Raw genomic sequence first — 20,085 nt, 5'->3', positions numbered from 1 at the left:
AAGGCTTGACAAACGCTCAACTATGGGAGACTAAAAAAAATGAAAACAAAACAAACAAACAAACAAAAACTGTGGCCTGGATAATCATAAATGCTTGAGAGACAACCTGGAACTCAGGCTGAGGTGACTGATGAGACCCATTCTGTCAAGACTGGGAGAGGTGGCTGTTTTCTCTAATGTGCAGAAACCAAAACAGTCAAGGAAAATGAAGAAACAGGGGACTATGTAACAAACAAACAAAAACCCAGTTACATCACCAGAAACTGATTTTAGTGAAATGAAGGTAAGTGATTTACCGAATTGAGATCTCAAAAGAATGGTCGTAAAGTTGCTCACTAGGGTCATGAGATCAATGCATGAACAAAGTGAGAACTTCAACAAAGAGAAAAAATAAAAGATAAAGAGAGAATCTTAAAAGCAGGAAGAGAAAAACAACTTGCTATTCACAGGAGATTCCCATAGGTGATCAGTGGACTTTCAGAGGAAACTGCAGCCCTGGAGGGAATGAGATGATACATTCAAAATGCTGAAAGGGAAAAAAATAACTGCCAACCAAGAAGACTCTAGTTGGCAAAATCGTCCTTCAGCATTGAAAGAAGTAAAGAGTTTTCCAGATAAACAAAAGCTGAAGAATTTCATCATCACTAAACTGATAGATATATGGATCAATAAATCAGTGGAACAAAGAATACAGAATTACTCTCACAAGTATAGCCAACTGATTTTTGACAAAGTTGCCAAATTAATTCAATGGAGAAAGGATAATTCTTCTAATAAGTGGAATTAAAAAGATAAGCATGAAAAAGAAAATCCCAAAGAATCTTAAACTCTGTATCATACCACGTACAAAAATATAACTTGAAATGAATCATAGAGCTCAATGTAAGACATCTAGAAGAAAACGGTGATATTAAAAGTGGGCTTGTGGGTGTTGCAAAGATTTCTTAAATAGGACACAAAAAGCTCAAATTATAAATTAATAAATTGGACTACTCCATCAAAAATTTTAAAAAGTTCTTTAAAAGATACTAGTAAGACAACGGAGAGAAAGTCACAAACTAGGAGAAAACACTGCAACATTTTATCTGACAACAGACCCTTATTTGGTGTATATAAAGAACAATTATAACTCAATAATAAAATGATAAACACCCAATTCGGAAATGGTAAAAAGCTTTTGAACAGATACTTCATCAAAGATATATAGATGGCAATTAAACACATGAAGTGATGGTCAACATCAGTATTTAGGAAAATGCAAATTAAAACCACAGTCAGATGCCACTATACGCCTATCTAAATGACTAAAAAAAAATCCTAACAATACATATTAAGTTTTGGCAATGTACAACCACTTTGGAAAGAAGTTCATCTATTTTAAGAATACAAATCATGTACCTACCATGTGACCCAAAAGAAAAGAAAGAATATGTCTATGCAGAAACTTGTAAACAAATATTCATAGCAACCTAACCTAGGGGCAAAAAACGAACAAACTTTGACCCTAATCCTAAAAGACGAATGGAGGAACATTTTGGGGTATATCTTATAGTGGAATATTACTCAGAAATAAAAAGTGACAAAGTGTTGCTACACACAACAACCTGTTTGAATCTCAAAATAGTTGTGACAAGGGAAAGAAGTAGACCAAAAAAATGTACATATGATTCTTTTACATAAAAGGGTAAAATTTCTAAACTAATTTATAGTATCAGAAGTCAGCCTAGTGGTTGCCTGGAGTGAGTTACAAAAGGAATACGGAAACTTATTAGGGTGATAGATATATTAATTATCTTGATTGTGGTGAGGGTTTTGTGACTAGAAACATATGCCAAAACTAGTCAAATTGTATAATTCAAATGTACAGTTTTACTGTATTAAATTATACTTCAATAAATGTTAACAAGGGAGAGAGAGAATCACACCTTACTATCTGAAAATACTTTAATTAACGGTTTTCAATTTCAATAAAATAGTGAAATTTCCATGAGCATCTAGAAAGCTACTTAATAAATTCTTAAAATGTGAATAAATATTGCTCAAATACTCTAGTGTACCTATTTTTTTCTTTTTTGGGTAATTTTATTTTATTTTTTTTCAGTGTTCTACGATTCATTGTTTATGTACCTATTAATAATGAAGTAGAAACAGAAAGAAGAGATGTCAACTACATATAAGGTTTAATTTCTTTATTCATTCAACCAATATAAATGCCCGGATATATACTAATGTTAAAAAAAAAAACTTTTCTCAAATTTCCATTCTTTAATTATTATAAATTGTCATAACATTTGAATAAGTCTTTAAAATAACCTCAAAATCTGAGCAAATAAGATCATGAAACACAGATTCCAAGTACCAGGAAGTCATTCAAGTTTTTTGGGGGCTAAGTTCTCACAGAAAAAAAAAAGTGACTCTAAACTCTGACTTTAAAAACAAAAATAAAAAGCAAAACAAAGATATCCCTTTCTTGTCTCACTGCCTCTTTTTATACTTAGTAGACTTAACTTAGGTCCTAATTTAAATTTTTGCCATAACTGAATGTGTTTCCTCCACTTCTTTTAATATAGTTCCAAAAAGTCAAATAAAATCTTTGCATTTCATAGTATATGATTAAAAATAATTCTGGGAAATTTTGATTCCATGATTTTATGATATATCTCTTACTAGTCATACCTGGATTTCTAGTATTTGGTAAATGTAAAGAATTTCTCTGATTAAAAATAAAATCTTTTTCATATAACTTTTAATTAGCATTTCTGAGAAGATGTCTAATTTCATTCAATAGTCATTTACCAAATGGCCTATGCCAGCTCAAGGGCATAAAACATGTATTGATCTCCCTATCTTCAGGAAATCTACCCTATGTCAAAGAAGGTCCAAAGAATGAAGGAGAAAACATATCTGTTCCATAAAGCTGCCCAAGATGAGTGGACAACATGTCACATATTAAAAGAGAAAGGCACCTGGGTGGCTCAGTCAGTTAAGCATCCAAGTCTTAATTTCAGTTCAGTTTGTGATCTCAGGGTCATGGGATTGTGCCCCCTGGTACAGCTCTGCACACTCAGCACAGAGTCTGCTTGAGATTCTCTCTGCCTCTCCTACCTCCCCTCCCCCTGCTCATGCTCCCTCTTTCCCCGCCTACATACATACATACATACATTAATACTTTGAAAAAAACAAAAAAGAAAGGAGAAGATATGGTCTTAAGCTATCAGAAGAAAATAAAACAGCAGAGTCTCTATAGAGGGTCATCAAGAAGTACTCTGGTCTTCAGGCAGAAAAGGTGAGTGTAACAGGGCCAGGGAGAAGAACGTATAAAGGCAAACCTAATGACGTTATCATGGCTGCATATCAAAAAGAATCAGTTTTTTCACAATTAGGAACTGGGGGCAGGTGAAAATCGACGGTTATGGAACAAACAAAGGAGGAAAATTGAGACACTTAAATTTATTCCTTCTGTAACTGAAATTTCAGTTGAATTCAACATAAGCTTTTTGACTCTGTCTTGGCCATTATAGAGAAACAATAAAACAAGTTCTCTGTAAATAAAGTCTGAAATCTACTTCATGCTCTACTTCGAGGTTTGTCGATTGCTATCCTTGCTGCCCAGAGCATTTCAGGTATTACCAGTAAGTCAGGATACCCTCTCCATTAATCACATTGCAAGTGCCTAGTTTTGTAGACTTAGCTGTTATTTTGCTTTTGCTATTTAGCCATCGACATGTAGGCATACGATAAATCCTAAACAGGCAACAGTGAGGTGGGACTGGACCTTCGATATTATCTAGCAATATATGAGGAAACTGAGACTCCCGGTAATTAGATAATTTGTCCAAGTTCTCATAGCAAGTGGCGTTTTGATAAATTAATAATTTTAGACTCTTCTAGAATCTGTTATTCTAGAATAGCCATGAATTTCAAGTCATCTGCTTGTCTCTCTGCTCATAATTTGCAAATTCTATGCAGGGGGGCATAGGCTTAACATGGTTACTTGAGAAAATGAACTTATTCTGTTATTCACTGCAATACATCCATGGTACAGAACTACTTTGAAAGCAGGTGTTCTTTTGACAAATCTTTATTATTACAAAGTCACAATGAAATATGTTTACTACCAACTTTTCAACATTTTAGTTTTAGGGGAAGTGCAATGGGATAGTTTTGTGTGTTTTGTTGTTGTTGTTGTTGTTCTTTTTGAGACAAGGAGGTAACTAAGAAAGGAACAAATGAAGAAATTTTTCTACATCAAATAAAAATAAATTTGGGAACTATTTGTCTCTATATCCAAAGAATCTCACTCTATGGGGCTTGAACTAAAAATTCATAATATCACCAAATTGATATTTACTGCTAAATGTACAAAAATCCTGTATATAGCTTAATTTTGGAAAACTTAATTTTGGAAAACAAACTTTTTCTTTCTTTCTTCTTTTTTTTTTTAGATTTTATTTATTTGACAGACAGAGATCACAAGTAGGCAGAGAGGCAGGCAGAGAGAGGGGGGGAAAGCAGGCTCCCCGCTCAGCAGAGAGCCCGATGCGGGGCTCGATTCCAGGACCTGGGATCATGACCTGAGCCAAAGGCAGAGGCTTTAACCCACTGAGCCACCCAGGTGCCCCATTGGAAAACAAACTTTTCCAATGAGAGTATAAATCATGAGTATAAACCATCTTCACATATTTTATGTTTTCAATAACTTTAGTGAAATTAAATCCGTTCATATCCAAGACAATGTACTTACTGATTTAGGACAGGTGTGTAGGCAGTTTTATCCTCATCAATAATAGTGACCATCAGTGTAATCAGCTGGGGCCAAAAATCCAAATTCTTGGTGGTCGGTCCTTGATCTTCCCGAGGAATGTCCTGTTTCTTACTCTGCTCACAAGGTCACACAACATGTAAAAGAAAAGAGTAAATGATATGACTTTAGTTTGCCACTGTCAAATGGAAGGATTAGAGAAAAAGTGGTTTTGGGAAAATTCTTAGGTTATGTGAGCCAAAACTATTAAATTCAGGTTTCCTATAGGATAAAGTCACAACAGCCAGGCCAGGCTTGCATTTCTACATCTTTGGTTTTGAATTGGAGGTTGTGCTTTCTAAATTGTAGTTCATTATTACTGTAAAAATTATCCCTTTAAAGTGGCTTCTTCCAAGGAGAGTTTGAATTCTGTGTGTACAAAGGTGTGTGTATATGTGTGTGTGGATGTGTGTGTGTGTGTGTGTGTGTGTGTGCGTGTATAATTTATCCTTTCTAAATATTTTGTCCACAGTCACATTGGTGGTAAGTGTGCAGAACTCAGGGCTGCCTGGTTACAAAGCCAGTACCATTAAATTCTACAGTATATAAGTGTTCTCTGAATGGCATGGACCACTCTACTTCCACCCACAAATGCGCCTAGTCAACTAAAAGTTACGTATCTTTCTTGTGTGTGTGTGTGTGCATATTTGAATCATATTTGAATCCTTGATTTACCATGCTTACTGAATTCTCCAGCTCTCACCTCTGAGAGTGTTATCCAGGATGATCCAATTTTATAATGAGACGAACAGAGTATAGTAACAATCTTGTATGTTTCACAAATCAACATCATACTCAACACATACAATTGTTTTCTTTGGTGGGTAATCTTCTTAGAGAACTTCTTTTACATCTACTTACATTACTTACAATTTACTTACAATTACATTACTTACATTTACATTTACTTACTTAAATAATGAGGCAAAAAAGATAAAGGCAGAGGCAACTTTCACTCAAGTACACAAATAAGTAGGAAGCATGTGGCTCCCCTCCCTAATTATTTTTGCCAAATGATTTACAAGCTTATAGGTCCAGGATATCTGAAAACTTCAATTTGTGGCTCAGGAAATTCATGGACTCTCTGGTAGAAAAGGTGGATTAGATTTTTGAGGGCCCAAACTATTGCCATTTCCAATTAGGTCTCATCCAAAGATCAGCTGCCCTCTGCTGAATGGCTGTATGCATATCTTGTAACGCTGCCTAAGAGACGGTAACCCAACCTGAATGAGTCAGCAGAGAACACTATTTTTCTCACTTAAGCTAAGATAGAGCCCTATGTTGAATCCACTTACTAGTAAAGACCTCCATACACTATAATGCACCTTTAGGAAAATATAATGTATCTTTAGGGACACGTACTTTCCTAAGGTGCTTCTAAGTGCTGCTGACTTACCTTTATGTTCAAAATGCAACAGATATTAAATGTTGGAGAGCTACATTAGTCCAAAAATCAGTCGCTGGCACAAATTACTTCAGATTGCCAGAATGAACTGTAAGTACTCTCCAAAGGTTCTTAAGAACCTTGTATATGTGGTCCTGGAGAACCACTTGAAACTTCTTGGCAGGCTTCCTCTTTCAATTCCTAAGGTACATCAAGGCACATTGGAAGATCTTCAAGAAGAAAATTAGGCAGCAATACAGGCTTGCAAATATCCAGCTTTGCCTACTTTCAAGTTATAGTTTCTTTTTAAATTTATCTTTCTTTGATGAATAAGATTTTATTATTATCACAATAATGTAATTATTTACTCATTAGATTAAGTTCAATAGAGTTCTTCCTTTATGAATTTAAAAATCGAGAGAACCTGGTAGATTATAAAGGTTGTAAATAAAATTAGTTCTGATGGCCACAGCATTTGTTTCTCAAAGGCATCTGACCTTGATTAATACTGTCATTAATCGTCCTGATGTGTATACAGCCAAACTATATGTCTAGGTTATTTCAAGTAATATGATTAAATGAAAACAAATGACTCTAGATGACATGTCTAACATCACAATCACTTATTGTCATTCTGCAAAGAGTAATAAAGAAAGAAGAGAATAAAGTAGTTGAATATGTATTAATTTCAAAATCCCTTAGCTGTCACAAATCCTACTTTCATTATACTTTTTTATGATATTAGAGGATTACAGATGGTACCATTTTTTCATCAAATTCTGTATGTTGCCCTAGAATAAACCAAACTGGATGTTGAATCATTAAGTTTTTACATATCCCATAACATTAAAATAAATCAAGCAATCCCTAATTTAATAGTGCACTTTAACAGCCTGCATGTTTAAAAGGAGGGGATGCAATTCTGTATGTTGAAATATTTACCAGATTTCCTAAAGATTAATTCTTTCCTAAGCAACACTTTATTAATATCCTAGAGATCTATCAGGGCATTTGATCTTATGGTCAGAAAAAATAAGACAATTGTAACAGAAATTTAGGAAGCTAGTAATAAGTACATTAATATTTACTGAAACCCTTAAAAATTAATATTTATCATAAGAAAAATGTATCTTATATATTTATACTCCATATAATATATAATGATAAACACCATTAATGCCAACGAAAAAAATGGGAATATATTTAGTTCATAAAACTATAACTTAGTAGATTGATTTTGATTATGATCATTAGAATTACAGTGACTAAACCTTATTCTCTTAATGGACTATTAAGGAAAAGGGATGAGAAAAGCTGTGAGAGTATAAGAGAAGAGAATTCGTGAATGTGGAAAAGTTGCCAGGGTGTAGAATCAGCCGAAGAAAGTTTCTAATGGTCATGTTTATAAAGGATATTTCAGTACAGAAAAGCTTTACCCTACAGGCTGAAAAGACATACACTATAATATGTCAAATGAGAAAATATGAAGATAGATTTCCATATAGAAAGAACCATTACATGTGAGGAAAAAAGTATCAAAATAACAGATATCATCTTCATGTTAATGTGGGGTTTACACAACATATTGAGTCGGTTATAAAATATGGGGCATTCCATATATTTGTTTAATAACTATATAATTTTGAAACCCCTCCTCTAAGGAGTTGGCTAGACAAGGGTTGGGGGAAGATATTTAGTCAAGTAAGGTGATACTGAAATGCAAAATTACATGACAGATACATAATTGCGGAATTACCAGCAATGTGAGGATACAAGGATGTAGCCTTTTGACAGACTGTGTTTCTCTATCATTGGTTCTAGTGGATATCATCATTATTTATACACACACACACACACACACACACACACACACACAGTCCATCCTCAAAGCAAGTGAGAAAATGCTTGCTTAAAACAAAGTTAAATCAATATTCTCTAGATTCCTGCTACTGTGCCCTGTGATTCTCTAAGATGGTGGTTCTCCAACTTTAGCGTTCAGCAGCATTGTTAAAAAGCTTGCTCAATCACAGCTGGCCGTCCTCACCCCAGAGTTGTTGACTCACCAGGTCCAAGGTGAGGCCTGAAAATTTGCATATATAATAAAGTTCCTAGTAATGCTTGTGTTACTAACTCAGACTAGTTTGAAAACCTAAAAATGGAGCATTAGTTCCTCAAGTGTATTTGAACTTGACAAAGCCCTCCACTCCCCTCCTCTTCCCCATATCTCATTCTTGTACAACTTCCCACAGAATGATCTTCCTCTGAACTTACTTTGGGAAACAGAAGGCTGCAAAGATAGTTACAGTGGTCAAATCCTTTAGGACTTGTGTGTCAGGTCAAGGAATTAACATTTATATATTTTTAAAAGATTTTATTTATTTGACAGAGGTCACAAGCAGGCAGAGAGGCAGGTGGGGCAGGGCGGGGCGGGGGGCAGGTTGGGGAGAAGAAGGCTTCTTGCTGAGCAGGGAGACGGATGCAGGGCTCCATCCCAGGACCCTGAGACCATGACCTGAGCCAAAGGCAGGGGCTTAACCCACTGAGCCACCCAGGCACCCCAAGGAATTAACATTTAAACCCTACTTGAGGAGGACCAGTAGAAGATTTCAAAAATGGGACTACTTAATTACATTTTGTTTTAAATGATTTGTCAGTAGCAGGAAGTTTAATTGAAGTTAAACTAATGAAATAATGAGGAAAATTGATAGACTCATGAAAATATTTATGAAATGGTTATTAAGTGAAGTTGACCAAATTCATTGCCTAAGTGGTAAAAAAAGAAGAGAGAGAGAGAGAAAATCAAGTGGGACTATCCAGAAGGCAATTGGGTAGATAAGTTTGGATTTTTAAGTAACATCCTGGATTGCTGATGTAGCTAGAAGAATTCCAGCATATATGTGGTAGCTGAAATTATGGAGTAGATAAGATTACTCAGAGAGAGGGAGAATATATGACCAGAGGCAAGACCTTGGAGAAAAACACAAATAAGGAAAATAATACAATTTTATGAAAGAGGGACATAGGTGGGGTAGTGAGCTGAAATGGGAAAGAAGGGATCCAGAGTGTATGTGGGAGAATTGGCCTCAAACAAATGAAGAACATGACTTCTTCCTTTCAGAAGACAGTCTTGCAGGTAAGTCTTGTTGATGGTGAGAAAGAATAGCTAAGAACTTCTATCCTGAGAGAAGAGGAGGAATAAACAGTAAAGATTTGAAACAGTCTCCACAAGGAATGGCCGAGAGCCTGACCTGGACCCACCGTGGCACTGGAACCCACGGTGGCACCGCCAGTTAGCTTGGGAGCGTTGTTGAGAGTGGGGCCCTGAACTCACAGTGTCACTACTCAGGATAATCATGGCTTTTCTGGATTTAGAAGTCAAGGGCGTTGGATTTGCTCCTGAGGTATAGTAAAAATAGAAAAAGAGAAAGAGATTTAAATGTTTGACTCGAGTGGTTGAAGTGCTGGAACAAATAATTATTTGGGTCCAGAGGAAGGAAGAAGAGAAACACAAGGGTACAAGGAAATGCAAATCTTTTTTTATCTCACATCTTTTCAACTTTTGCCAAGAACTCATAGACACCCCACCCCTCACATCACCATACCTCTTTTCTTTGTCCTGTAATCACCTTAGAGTGCTGAAAAGGCTACAAACAATTTCGGTAATTCCTGTGTGCTACGAAGAGAAAACAAAGGCTGACCTGGTTTAAAGTGGTCCATCTAAGGTCACATAACGTCCTAAAAGTCAGAACACCCAGACTTTGAAAATTTCATGTTCTCAAGGGAGTGTCCTTTGTTCTACCCTCCATTCTTCTCAAGTTAAAAATCATTCAAGTTAAATAGAAAACAGAGTTGGATTTTGTTTGCTAAGTCATAAAGGAACAAATTAAGGCTGATTAAGGGAGTTTAATGACGCCTCCCTTAATTAAAAAGTTTGAGAGCCACTGTAAATGCAAACATTAGTAATTTTAATTGATGACCTAAGTCTCCATATATATATAAATAAGTGGGACATCCTATTGAAGGTGGTATCAACATTTCCTATTACTGTTTTTTTTCTTTTTTGCTTCTGGCAAAGTTCCGCTCACCACTTACTTAGACCATTTAAAAGTTCATGACCTTTCATCTACCTGCTTCAAAAGTTTTCCGCTATTGTTCTTTAATGCAAGTACTGTTCTTTAACTGGGTTCTAAAATCCATAGCAAAAGTGCCTAGGGCAATGTGTATTGCAACAATGAGAATCTCAAAGAAACATACTAAGGAGTGAAATTGAGACTATATTCAAAGCGGCCACTGACCAGTGTTTTTCTAAGTCTGGTCCACAGATGTACATCAGAATCACCCGGGTTGCTTATGAGAAATACATTTGACTTTAAAGCCTCTGTTGCAGACACAAAATCAGCTTAGATGGAGGTATGGCTTGGGAATCTGGACTTAGACACACAGTTCTGCTCTTCTGAAATCCTCATGTTCACAGAAAGAGTCAGACTTATAATTAAATCAGGTAAAAGTAGTTTTTTTTTGTTTGTTTCTTTGTTTGTTTTTTAAGGAAGAAGAGTGCTATTGTTCCTCCTAAAAACCAGTATTGGTCATAGATTTGCTGGATTTTGCATTTTGTCAGTATAACAAAAGGCTTCTGTTTTACTTTACATCTGAGAAATTTCCAACTACATGCAGTTCCCTAATTTTAAGAGGAAATGGAATAGCTTTCTGGACATTTATGTGGATCCTCTTCCAAGCACTGATAAACTCCTATGCTAGATCCCTCTGGAAAACATTACTTTTTAAATTAATAGTCATTGGGAAATTACTGTTCTACTCAAATAACTTAATAGATGTTGCTAACTGAGAATAAAAATTGAGCAACTAGTGGCCTTAAATAGGACTAATTACTGAAAATTAAAACTATGCAAATCGAGTTAGAAAAAATTGCATATATTAGAATAATTCACTTTTACTCTAGCAAAATATTTAAAGAATCTTTACTAGGTCCTTTCAGCTTCAGTAAATCCAATGTATCTTGACATTTAAATTGCCAAAACTGCATTTCAAAGTGTTTGGACATTCTCAGTGGCTTTTAACAGCATTTAATGGTTCCTTGAATTTGAACAGACTGTACATGGGTAAGTGATCTATACACAACTATAAATTGTCATAACTCTGAATTTAAATTTAAATATACAAATTACTTAACAGCATGGTGTAATTGAAAAAGTAATAATTGAACATAAAATCAGAAACTTATATTTTGTTCTCAGCTTAACATGAATGTGTACAATTTGGAAAAGGATTTCATTTTTTCAACTTCAGATTTCTTCTATTAAAATAGGATTATATATAGCCAATCCTGTTTCTGATAATTCGAGCAAGTATACAGGTAAAATATCTTCAATAAGAGGACATTTATTAATATAACAGGTGAATACTTGCCTTTAATTAAATTTATGGCATATGATATATGGTCTACCTAACTGATAACTCTCTTATCTGAATCCCAAGAGAGATGCAAAAGAACATTCCTTAAATATAAAACGATTTCAGTGGGTAAACTAATAGTTTTTGTCCTTTTCTCTTTATATAAATTAAATTTATATCAAAAAGGAAAAACGCAATCGGTCACATGTAGCTGGCATTTATTTTCCATTGAAGACACTACACCTTTAAAAGAACTAGCAGTGCTCAGACCAAACTCAGGAGTGGCACGACAGTGGACTTCAAATACATGATAGGCTGTCATATAGGAAGAGATTAAAAGATAAATTAGATTTGTTGTGCGTGGTCAAGAAGAAAACTAGTATCTATGAGTGAAATTTTCAATACACAAGATTTTAGTACAGTGTAAAGAAAAACTTCCTAAATATCAGATCTCTCCAAATATTTTAACTCCCAGATATTAAGTGTTAGGAGGCATATAGGAAATCCCTTGTCTACATTGTACCTAAAAATGACCACATGCTCAGTCTCTTTTTAATATATTTTCTACGATTATACCTGTAATTAAATTTATAGAGAAGAAAACATAACCCCAAAGTCTTAAGCACTTGATATGTTGATTTAAAAATATATGGTTACTATTTTTAATAGTTTTATTGAGGTATAATTAATAGACAAAAACTGCATACGTTTGATGTATACAGTTTGATAAGTTTGGACATTTGCATACATGCATGATACCATCACCAAAACAAGGTAAAAAACCTATCCGTCACCCCCCCAATTCCCTTATGTCTCTTTGCTTTTTTCCCTTGCCCCACTTATGACAAGGCACTTAACATGAGATTTACTCTCTTAATGAATTTTTAAATGCACACTGTGTTGTTAATTGTATAACAGTGTACAGCAGATATTTAGAACTTAATTTGTCTCGCCTAACTATAACTCATACCCCTGAACGTATGGGTACTGTTTGATTTTAATTATTTTTTATTTTAAGCTTTTTTTTTTTAATGATTTATTTGAGAGAGAAAAGGTTAATAATACACATACCTGAGTTGGGGAGAGGGGCAGAGGGAGAGAAATCCTCAAGCAGATTCCCTCCTGAGCGTGAGGCCTGATGCAGGGCTTGATATCAGGACCCTGAGATCATAACCTGAGCCAAAATCAAGAGCCCAATGCTTAATCAACTGAGCCATCCAGATGTTACATAGATACTATTTTAAATGGCTGGAATAAATTGTGGCAGAAAGTGGATAGTTGTTCCCCAAATCAGTTTTCCCTTTTCCTTCAGTGCACATCTACATTACTGTGGAAGATTAAATAAGGCTAAATTCTTCAATAATCTTTCCATTAAAACACATGTTTATATTTTCTTTCCTTGAATATGGGTGACTTTGACCAACAGAATATGACAGAAGTGACCTATGTCAGTTTTCAGGCTGAGGTGGTAAGAAACTGGCGATTCCCAAGTCCTGTCTCTTGGACCAATCTCTCTTAAAATCCAGCCACTAAACTTAAATTGCCCAAGTAGTCCTGTGGAGAGGTCCATGTGGAAAAGAACCAACCAGGGGCGCCTGGGTGGCTCAGTGGGTTAAAGCTTCTGCCTTCAGCTCAGGTCCTGGGATCGAGCCCCACATTGGGCTCTCTGCTCAGCAGGGAACCTGCTTCCCCTCTCTCTCTGCCTGACTCTCTGCCTGCTTGTGATCTCTGTCAAATAAATAAATAAAATCTTAAAAAAAAGAAAAGAATATGGGGTGCCTGGGTGGCTCAGTGGGTTAAAGCCTCTGCCTTCGGCTCTGGTCATGATCTCAGGGTGCTGGGATAGAGCCCCTCATCTGGCTCTCTGCTCAGCGGGGAGCCTGCTTTCCTTCCTCTCTCTGCCTGCCTCTCTGCCTACTTGTGATCTCTCTGTGTCAAATAAATAAATAAAATCTTTAAAAAATTAATTAATTAATTAATTAATTTTTTTTTAAAAAAGAACCAACCAACACATTTGGTACACAGTTTCTAGCTGACAGCCCCAACTTGCTAGCCATATGCATAAGCATATCCGAAGTAGAACTTCCTCTCTGGTCAAACCATATCAGCTGAAACCACAAAGAACAGAGTTGAGACTTTACCACTCAGCCCTGCTTAAATTGCATTTATGTGAGCAAAGTAAGCTGCTGTTACTATCTTAAACCATTATGTCTTAGGGTAGTTCGTTATTCAACAACAGATAAGTAGAACAGAATTTGACACTGAAAGTGGACCCTTAATGTAGCACAAACTTAAAACACGAGGCAATGATTTGGGACTGAGTGGTGGTAGGCAGAAGCTAGAAGCTAGAAGGCTTTCAAGAAGGTAATTAATGATATCAGAGGATTTGTCAAGGAAAAACTGAAAGACAGTGAAGGAATTATTTTAAGCCAGGTTAAAGATGACTCCTATTATTTAGTGGGGAAAATTTGTCAACATTGTCATCTACAATAAATACAGAAAATAGAAAATAGAATGTGAGCTGATGAATTTGGCAGAATAATGAACATGCCAAGTGGTTTCTTATAGCCATGTACAATACGATATATCTAGAGAGAGGGGAGCTAAACAGAACAAAGCAGAACAGAACAAAAACACATCATTTTCCAGGCAGAAGTGCACTTCCTGGGTTCAAAAGTAAAACTTTCTCATCCTTAATCTTTCCAGAAGCTAAGGCTTTCAACGTGCGAAATAGCTGTAGGGAACACATCAAATCCAGGGCACTTTACGTGTATGACTCTACAGTCAAAATGTCTAGGTCCAAAGAAGTTTTCTGAGAGCTTTATGAATATTTAAGATATACCTAGTACAGTTTCTAAGAATCTTAAGAAAGTTCCTCTTTGAAATTTTCTGCTAGAAGAAAATGGCTTGTCAGAATCTCATAGTTTCTTGTGCCTTGTAGTTCCTTTCAACTAGACAGAAGACTTCCAAGATTCCTAAGTGCATTGTCCAATCTTAGCCCAAGATTTTCCACTCACGTTAAGAAGGTCTGTCTCAGTAAGAGACATGCGTGCCATTTTTATCTAATGCAATGCCCACAGATACTTAAAATTATATCAGTTTGGACAGAAAAAAATTAAGTCAGCATAAAATGAGAAGATGATTTTGAATCATCTATGGGCAGGAAGCTGAGAAGAAGGCTACTCAGTCATAACCATGAGCTGTTCCTTATGGAGCAGAATAAATGACCCAAGGGCAAGGCTACAAACCCAGCAAATGGAGCCAAGAGTCATGGAGAATAATTCCCAGAGAGCGGGACTGAGCTGCAATTAAGAACTGACAACATGATCCCGGCAAGATTTCAGAATTTTTATGGACAAGTGAGTGTCATGTCTCTCCTATTTTTGAATAGAAATATCTGTATCAGTTATATTATTTCTACTTCACAATTATACCTTGGGCATGTGGGAGAAGCCAACAACCAGGCTAGGTAGTTTCCAAATATTTAGATGAAGAGGAACCATGCTTCAGAAATGGGACCCAAGGAGCTTCATCTCCATCTGGACATGATTTAGAGTGATTCTGAACCTCAAGCATGAGCTTAAAACTATAACAGCACAAGAATTTTGTAAGGTGTTGCGAGTGAGTGCAATATGCACTTGAGACAAATGTCATGAATCTTTGGAGAGGTCCACATGGAAATAAACTCAAGTTCCAAGAAACCCTTCAGCTAAGCTTTCAGATGAAAGTTGTTACCAACTTTCTAGTCATGTGTGTAAGCACTCTTGGAAGTGGACCCCCTCAGCCCTAATTGAGCCACTTTGGTTAACGCTGTCTGGAACAGAGATAAGTCATCCCAATCAGCTCTGTCCAAATTGCAGGATAGATTAACGAGCAATTTTTTTTTCTTTGTCATTGAGATTTGGTATCTTTTGTTAAACAGCGACAGATAAGCAAAACAATTCTACTTCCTAGCTTCCTTTGCAGTTAGTTGTGGAAATCTGAGTTCTAGCCAGTAGAATGTGAGCAGAAGGAAGTACTACAGCCTACTAACTGTCCATATCTAATCCACTATGCTCTTTTCTCCTCCTCCTTTTCTTCCTCTTCCTATGCAAAAGCATAGCCTTTAGTATCAAGTTTAAGATGGGAGACTCAAAAGGAAGGGACTTGGTTCTCCAAATCATGGCTAGAGATGTGAAGCAGTTGCTTGTGGATACACTGTCACATCCCTTCAGCTCACCTGACATCAGCGCATTGTTGGTGAATAATTCTGTGTATGTTGGCTGAGTCCCACATCAAGCACTTGCTGTGGCCTCTCTCTGCTTTGCTGCTTGGGGCTTCTTACAAAGTCAGAGGCAGCCATTCTGTGACCTTCAAGCGTGGCCCAGAAGTGTGAAAGTCTCAACAGCTCAGCTTCCCTGTATTAGCTTCCTAGTCCTACCATAATAAATTACCAAAAATTTGGTAGCTAAAAACAAAAATGCATTCTCTCACAGTTCTGGGGGTGAGAAGTCCAAAATTAAAGTGATGGCTGAGTGGTTTCTTTCTAGAGACTCTGAATTCCTCCCATGTCTCTCTCCTCGCTTTTGATGACTGGGCAACCCTTGAGAGTCTTTGGTCTATGAATGGAGAACTCCAATCTCTGCCTCTATATTTTGTGTTCATTTTTTTCTCTGTGCATCTGTGTCTTCTTTTCTGTCTCTTGTAAAAATATCTGTATTTGGATTTAGGACATTACCTAACCTCTAGATGCTTACCTTGATTACATCTGTAAAAGTCTTACTCAATATAAGGTCATATTCTGAGGTTCTAGGTGGACTATCTGGGTGGACAATTCAACCCATTACACTCCCCATCCTTCACTGGTACAATTCTGAGGTATGTGCTCTATGAGTTTTCCCAGCGGGCTCCCAAAGGAACAGAGCCTCAGGTGACAACAGAAACAAGCAGCTCATTCTAGTATTTTTTCTTGCTTTTCTGACTTCCATATCTCATTTTCTCTACCTATGATACTTCTCTTTCTGGGGTCATGTCTCAGACTACTGACAAGTTCCTTTTTTTAGTCTCTGCTTTCAAAGAACCCCAAGTATGACAGGAAGAACCACTTGTGTACCAGGAGCATCCATTTTTATAGACATTACATGAGTAAGAATAAAATATGACTCATATTTGAGTTTGTCTAAGCAGATCATTTGACCTGAAATAATATAAACCCCATTGTTCTTTATAAAATGTGAACTCTCTGTAGACTTTTTCTGGCTATGTTTTTGGTGTCGTCCACATTTTCCTTTTGTTTCTGTCATTAGCTTCTAAAACCATTTTTGTCCTTAATGGAATCTTGAAGCACTGTGAAAATCTGTACATTTTATCTTCTTAAGCTTAGCTATTCTTAGATGTTTCAAGAAAGTGATTTTTAGATATTTTATCCTTAAAATTAATAAATAATTTCTCTCAAAAAAAGGAACGTAATTTTTTAAAGGAAGCAGTTACTATTGGATACTATAGTGCAACAATTTGAAGTACACTCAGTGTCTCTTTTCAATGGATTAGAAATTCTTTTAAAGAAAAAAACAATGAAGTCTTTTGCTCCAAATATGAAAAACCCAAGGAAATGAAATCGATGGAGAAAATAAGATGTTGTAATAGAAATAAACAAATTTTGCTGTGAAGCAGGTATATTTACTTTCTGTTGCCTTGTGACAAATTACCACAACTTTAACAGCTTTAAATAGCAGACATGTACTGTCTCACAGCTACTATGGGTCAGGCATCCAGACTTGGTATAACCGGGTACTCTGCTCAGTGCTCTACCAGGCTGTAATCAAGGTATTAGCCAGAAATGGTATCTCATCTGAGGCAAGTCTATGTGGCTGTTGGCAGCATTAATTTCCTTGTATCTAGAGAACAGAGAGAAAATTGATTTTTCATGGCAAGCAGGACAATCCCTCTGACCTCAGAAAAGGTTCAAGTGTCCTTTTTAAGGGGTCACCTGATTAAGTCAGGCCCACCTAGTTTAATCTCTCTTTTCATTAAATCATAGCCAAACTGATTAGGGACCTTAATCAGGAAAAGTCCATTGCCTTTACTATACAACATAATCTAACTGCAGGTTTAAACTTTTGTTTTATGTTTATGTTTTCTTTTCTTCCCTCTCTCTCTCTCTCTCTTTTTTTTTTTTTTTTTTTTTTTTGCCATTTTCTGTTGGCTAGAAGCAAGTCAAAATTTCCCCCCACACTATAGGGAAAAGCATTATATAGGAGCATGATTCACTGAGAGTGGTCTTAGAATTCTGCTAACCACTGCAGGGTAGAAGTTATTTTTAACACTTACCCAGGGGGTGGGGTGGGAGAAAATGTTAAAAACCCAAGTTTGTCTTGCTGAGTGGTTGAACACATATTCTCAGTAAGCCTCTCACAGTTGACACAGCTGAGATATTGAATGAAGAGTTGTAATTTACAAAATACACAACCATTTTAGAACACAGATTGACATTATTACGTGAAGTCAATTATACACATATTCTAACTCTCTATAATGCCACTTACACATATATATATATCCTGGAGACACTTTCCTATTCATTCACCAAGAGACATATACAGAAATGCTTAGAGAAACATTTTCACTATAGCCACAGTTCCCCAAAGTGGAAGTAGCCCAACTCTATCATCTGTAGAATATATAAATTGTGATTTATTTATGTGATGGAATTTCCACAGCATACTGAAAGCGAATGGCCAGCTGTGTAGTAGATACCGCAGAGCTCTGCTCCAACTCCCTCTTTAGGGCCAAGCACAGCCCCCTCGCCACTGGTAATAGAGGTTGTGAAAGGATCAGAGTTGTGTTCTTCACTGGGACTGGCACTCAGAGGCAAGGAACTGATTCACCGAAATGATTCCCTCTTCTAAGATAAAGTACTAATGACATAAAAGCACAGCTTATGCTGTGTTACAAAGCTCAGTTGCTTTGCGTCAATGGGGGACATCTCTAAAGAGCAATCTTTCACCTGTTGCCTATAGGATTGGCTGTGCTCTCTGATATATCCCAAGTCAGCCTCTCTGTCTGCCTGATCTTCCCTTTCCCACTTCCTTACAGATAGGTCTCTCCAGAGCTGAGATGTCAAAAACACTAGCCCACTGGCTACTGGATGTTTAAATTTATATTTATATTAATTCAAGTATCCAATAGCTGTATGTGGCTAGTGGCAATGGCCACTATATAAGGCAGTATAGACAGAACATGTTCACTATTACACAAAGTTCTATTGCACAGTCCACTGTTCAGAGCACTCTTATGGGGACACTTTTTTTTTTTTTTTTTTTTTTTTAGATTTTATTTACTTATTTGACAGAGAGAGATCACAAGTAGGCAGGGAGGCAGGCAGAGAGAGAGGAAGGGAAGTAGGCTCTCTGCGGAGCAGAGAGCTAGATGCGGGGCTCGATCCCAGGGCCCTGGGATCATGACCTGATCCGAAGGCAGAGGCTTTAACCCACTGAGCCACCCAGGGGCCCCTGGGGACACTTCTGCATGCAATTCTCCACCTCAGGATCTGTTTCCAGAGGACCCAGCCTAAAACAACCATGACATACAGCAGCACATACCAATTTCAAATACACAATGCTGAGGAAAAAAGATCATGACACAAAAGAATATATTCAGCATGGTTCCACTTATATCAATTAAAAAATGAATTAAATTAAATAGTAACTAATTTAAGTAAATCTTTATATGTGGTAAAACTATAATGAAAAGCAAAAGGATCGTTAGAATAAGCTTCATTAGAGTGGTTATTTCTGAGGAAACAGATGCTGCCTTTTAAATCTGGGTTACAAGTACTCAGGTGTTCATTTCGGTATTATTATTTTTAAAACATAAGCATTTACTATTTTTTACTTAGGACATTTTTCAAACTAAGAACTTGAAAAGTAATCTGGGGAGGGGTGCCTGGGTGGCTCAGTGAGTTAAGTGTCTGCCTTTGGCTCAGGTCATGATCTCTGGTCCTGGAATCCAGCGCTGCCAAGGGCTCCCTGCTCAACTGGGAGTCTATTGTTCCTCTGCCCACCTCCCCTCAGCCCCCCAAATTGTGTTCACTCTCTCTCTCTCTCAAATGGAATTAAAAAAATCTTAACAGTTAAAAAAAAAAAAAAAAGTAATCTGGGCCCTAAAAAAAGGAGGCTAATATTAATAGACAACTGGTATAAGCAAGATAAACTCCACTAATATGACATATTATCATTATTAAGGAGTCTTTTATTTTGAATAAAGCTGTAGTAAAAATCATAGGTAAACCCTGAGCATCCAATAATTGTCCATGGAAATAAGATTAGAGACATCAAGCAGACCTACAATTTAATAACATCGTATTAAAACTTTCTATAAGGTAGTCTTATCTGTAACAAACTAGCTAAGAACTACAGATAAGCCTCAGACCATCCAAAAAGTTTTGAAATGAGTTGGATATGTTTATGCAACTTGGGAACTTAACAGGATGCCTTGTTGATGACAAGAA

At 36.5% G+C, this 20,085-nt stretch overlaps 1 protein-coding gene across 1 annotated transcript in view; it reads right to left on the bottom strand.

Moving 5' to 3' along the window:
- UNC13C (unc-13 homolog C) overlaps nucleotides 1–20,085 on the bottom strand; it is a gene marked incomplete at both ends in the record, with an annotated part of 558,183 nt that overhangs the window by 208,482 nt on the left and 329,616 nt on the right. Inside the window, one exon of the mRNA XM_080807399.1 lies at nucleotides 4,745–4,878. Within this exon, the coding sequence (XP_080663525.1) occupies nucleotides 4,745–4,878 (134 nt within the window). The remainder of the gene's footprint in view (nucleotides 1–4,744; nucleotides 4,879–20,085) is intronic.

The sequence above is a fragment of the Martes martes genome, assembly GCF_963455335.1.
Source record: "Martes martes genome assembly, chromosome: 7".
Lineage (NCBI taxonomy): Eukaryota > Metazoa > Chordata > Mammalia > Carnivora > Mustelidae > Martes > Martes martes.
The sequence above is the reverse complement of the archived record's forward strand: the minus strand, read 5'-3'. Positions and strand labels throughout refer to the sequence as shown.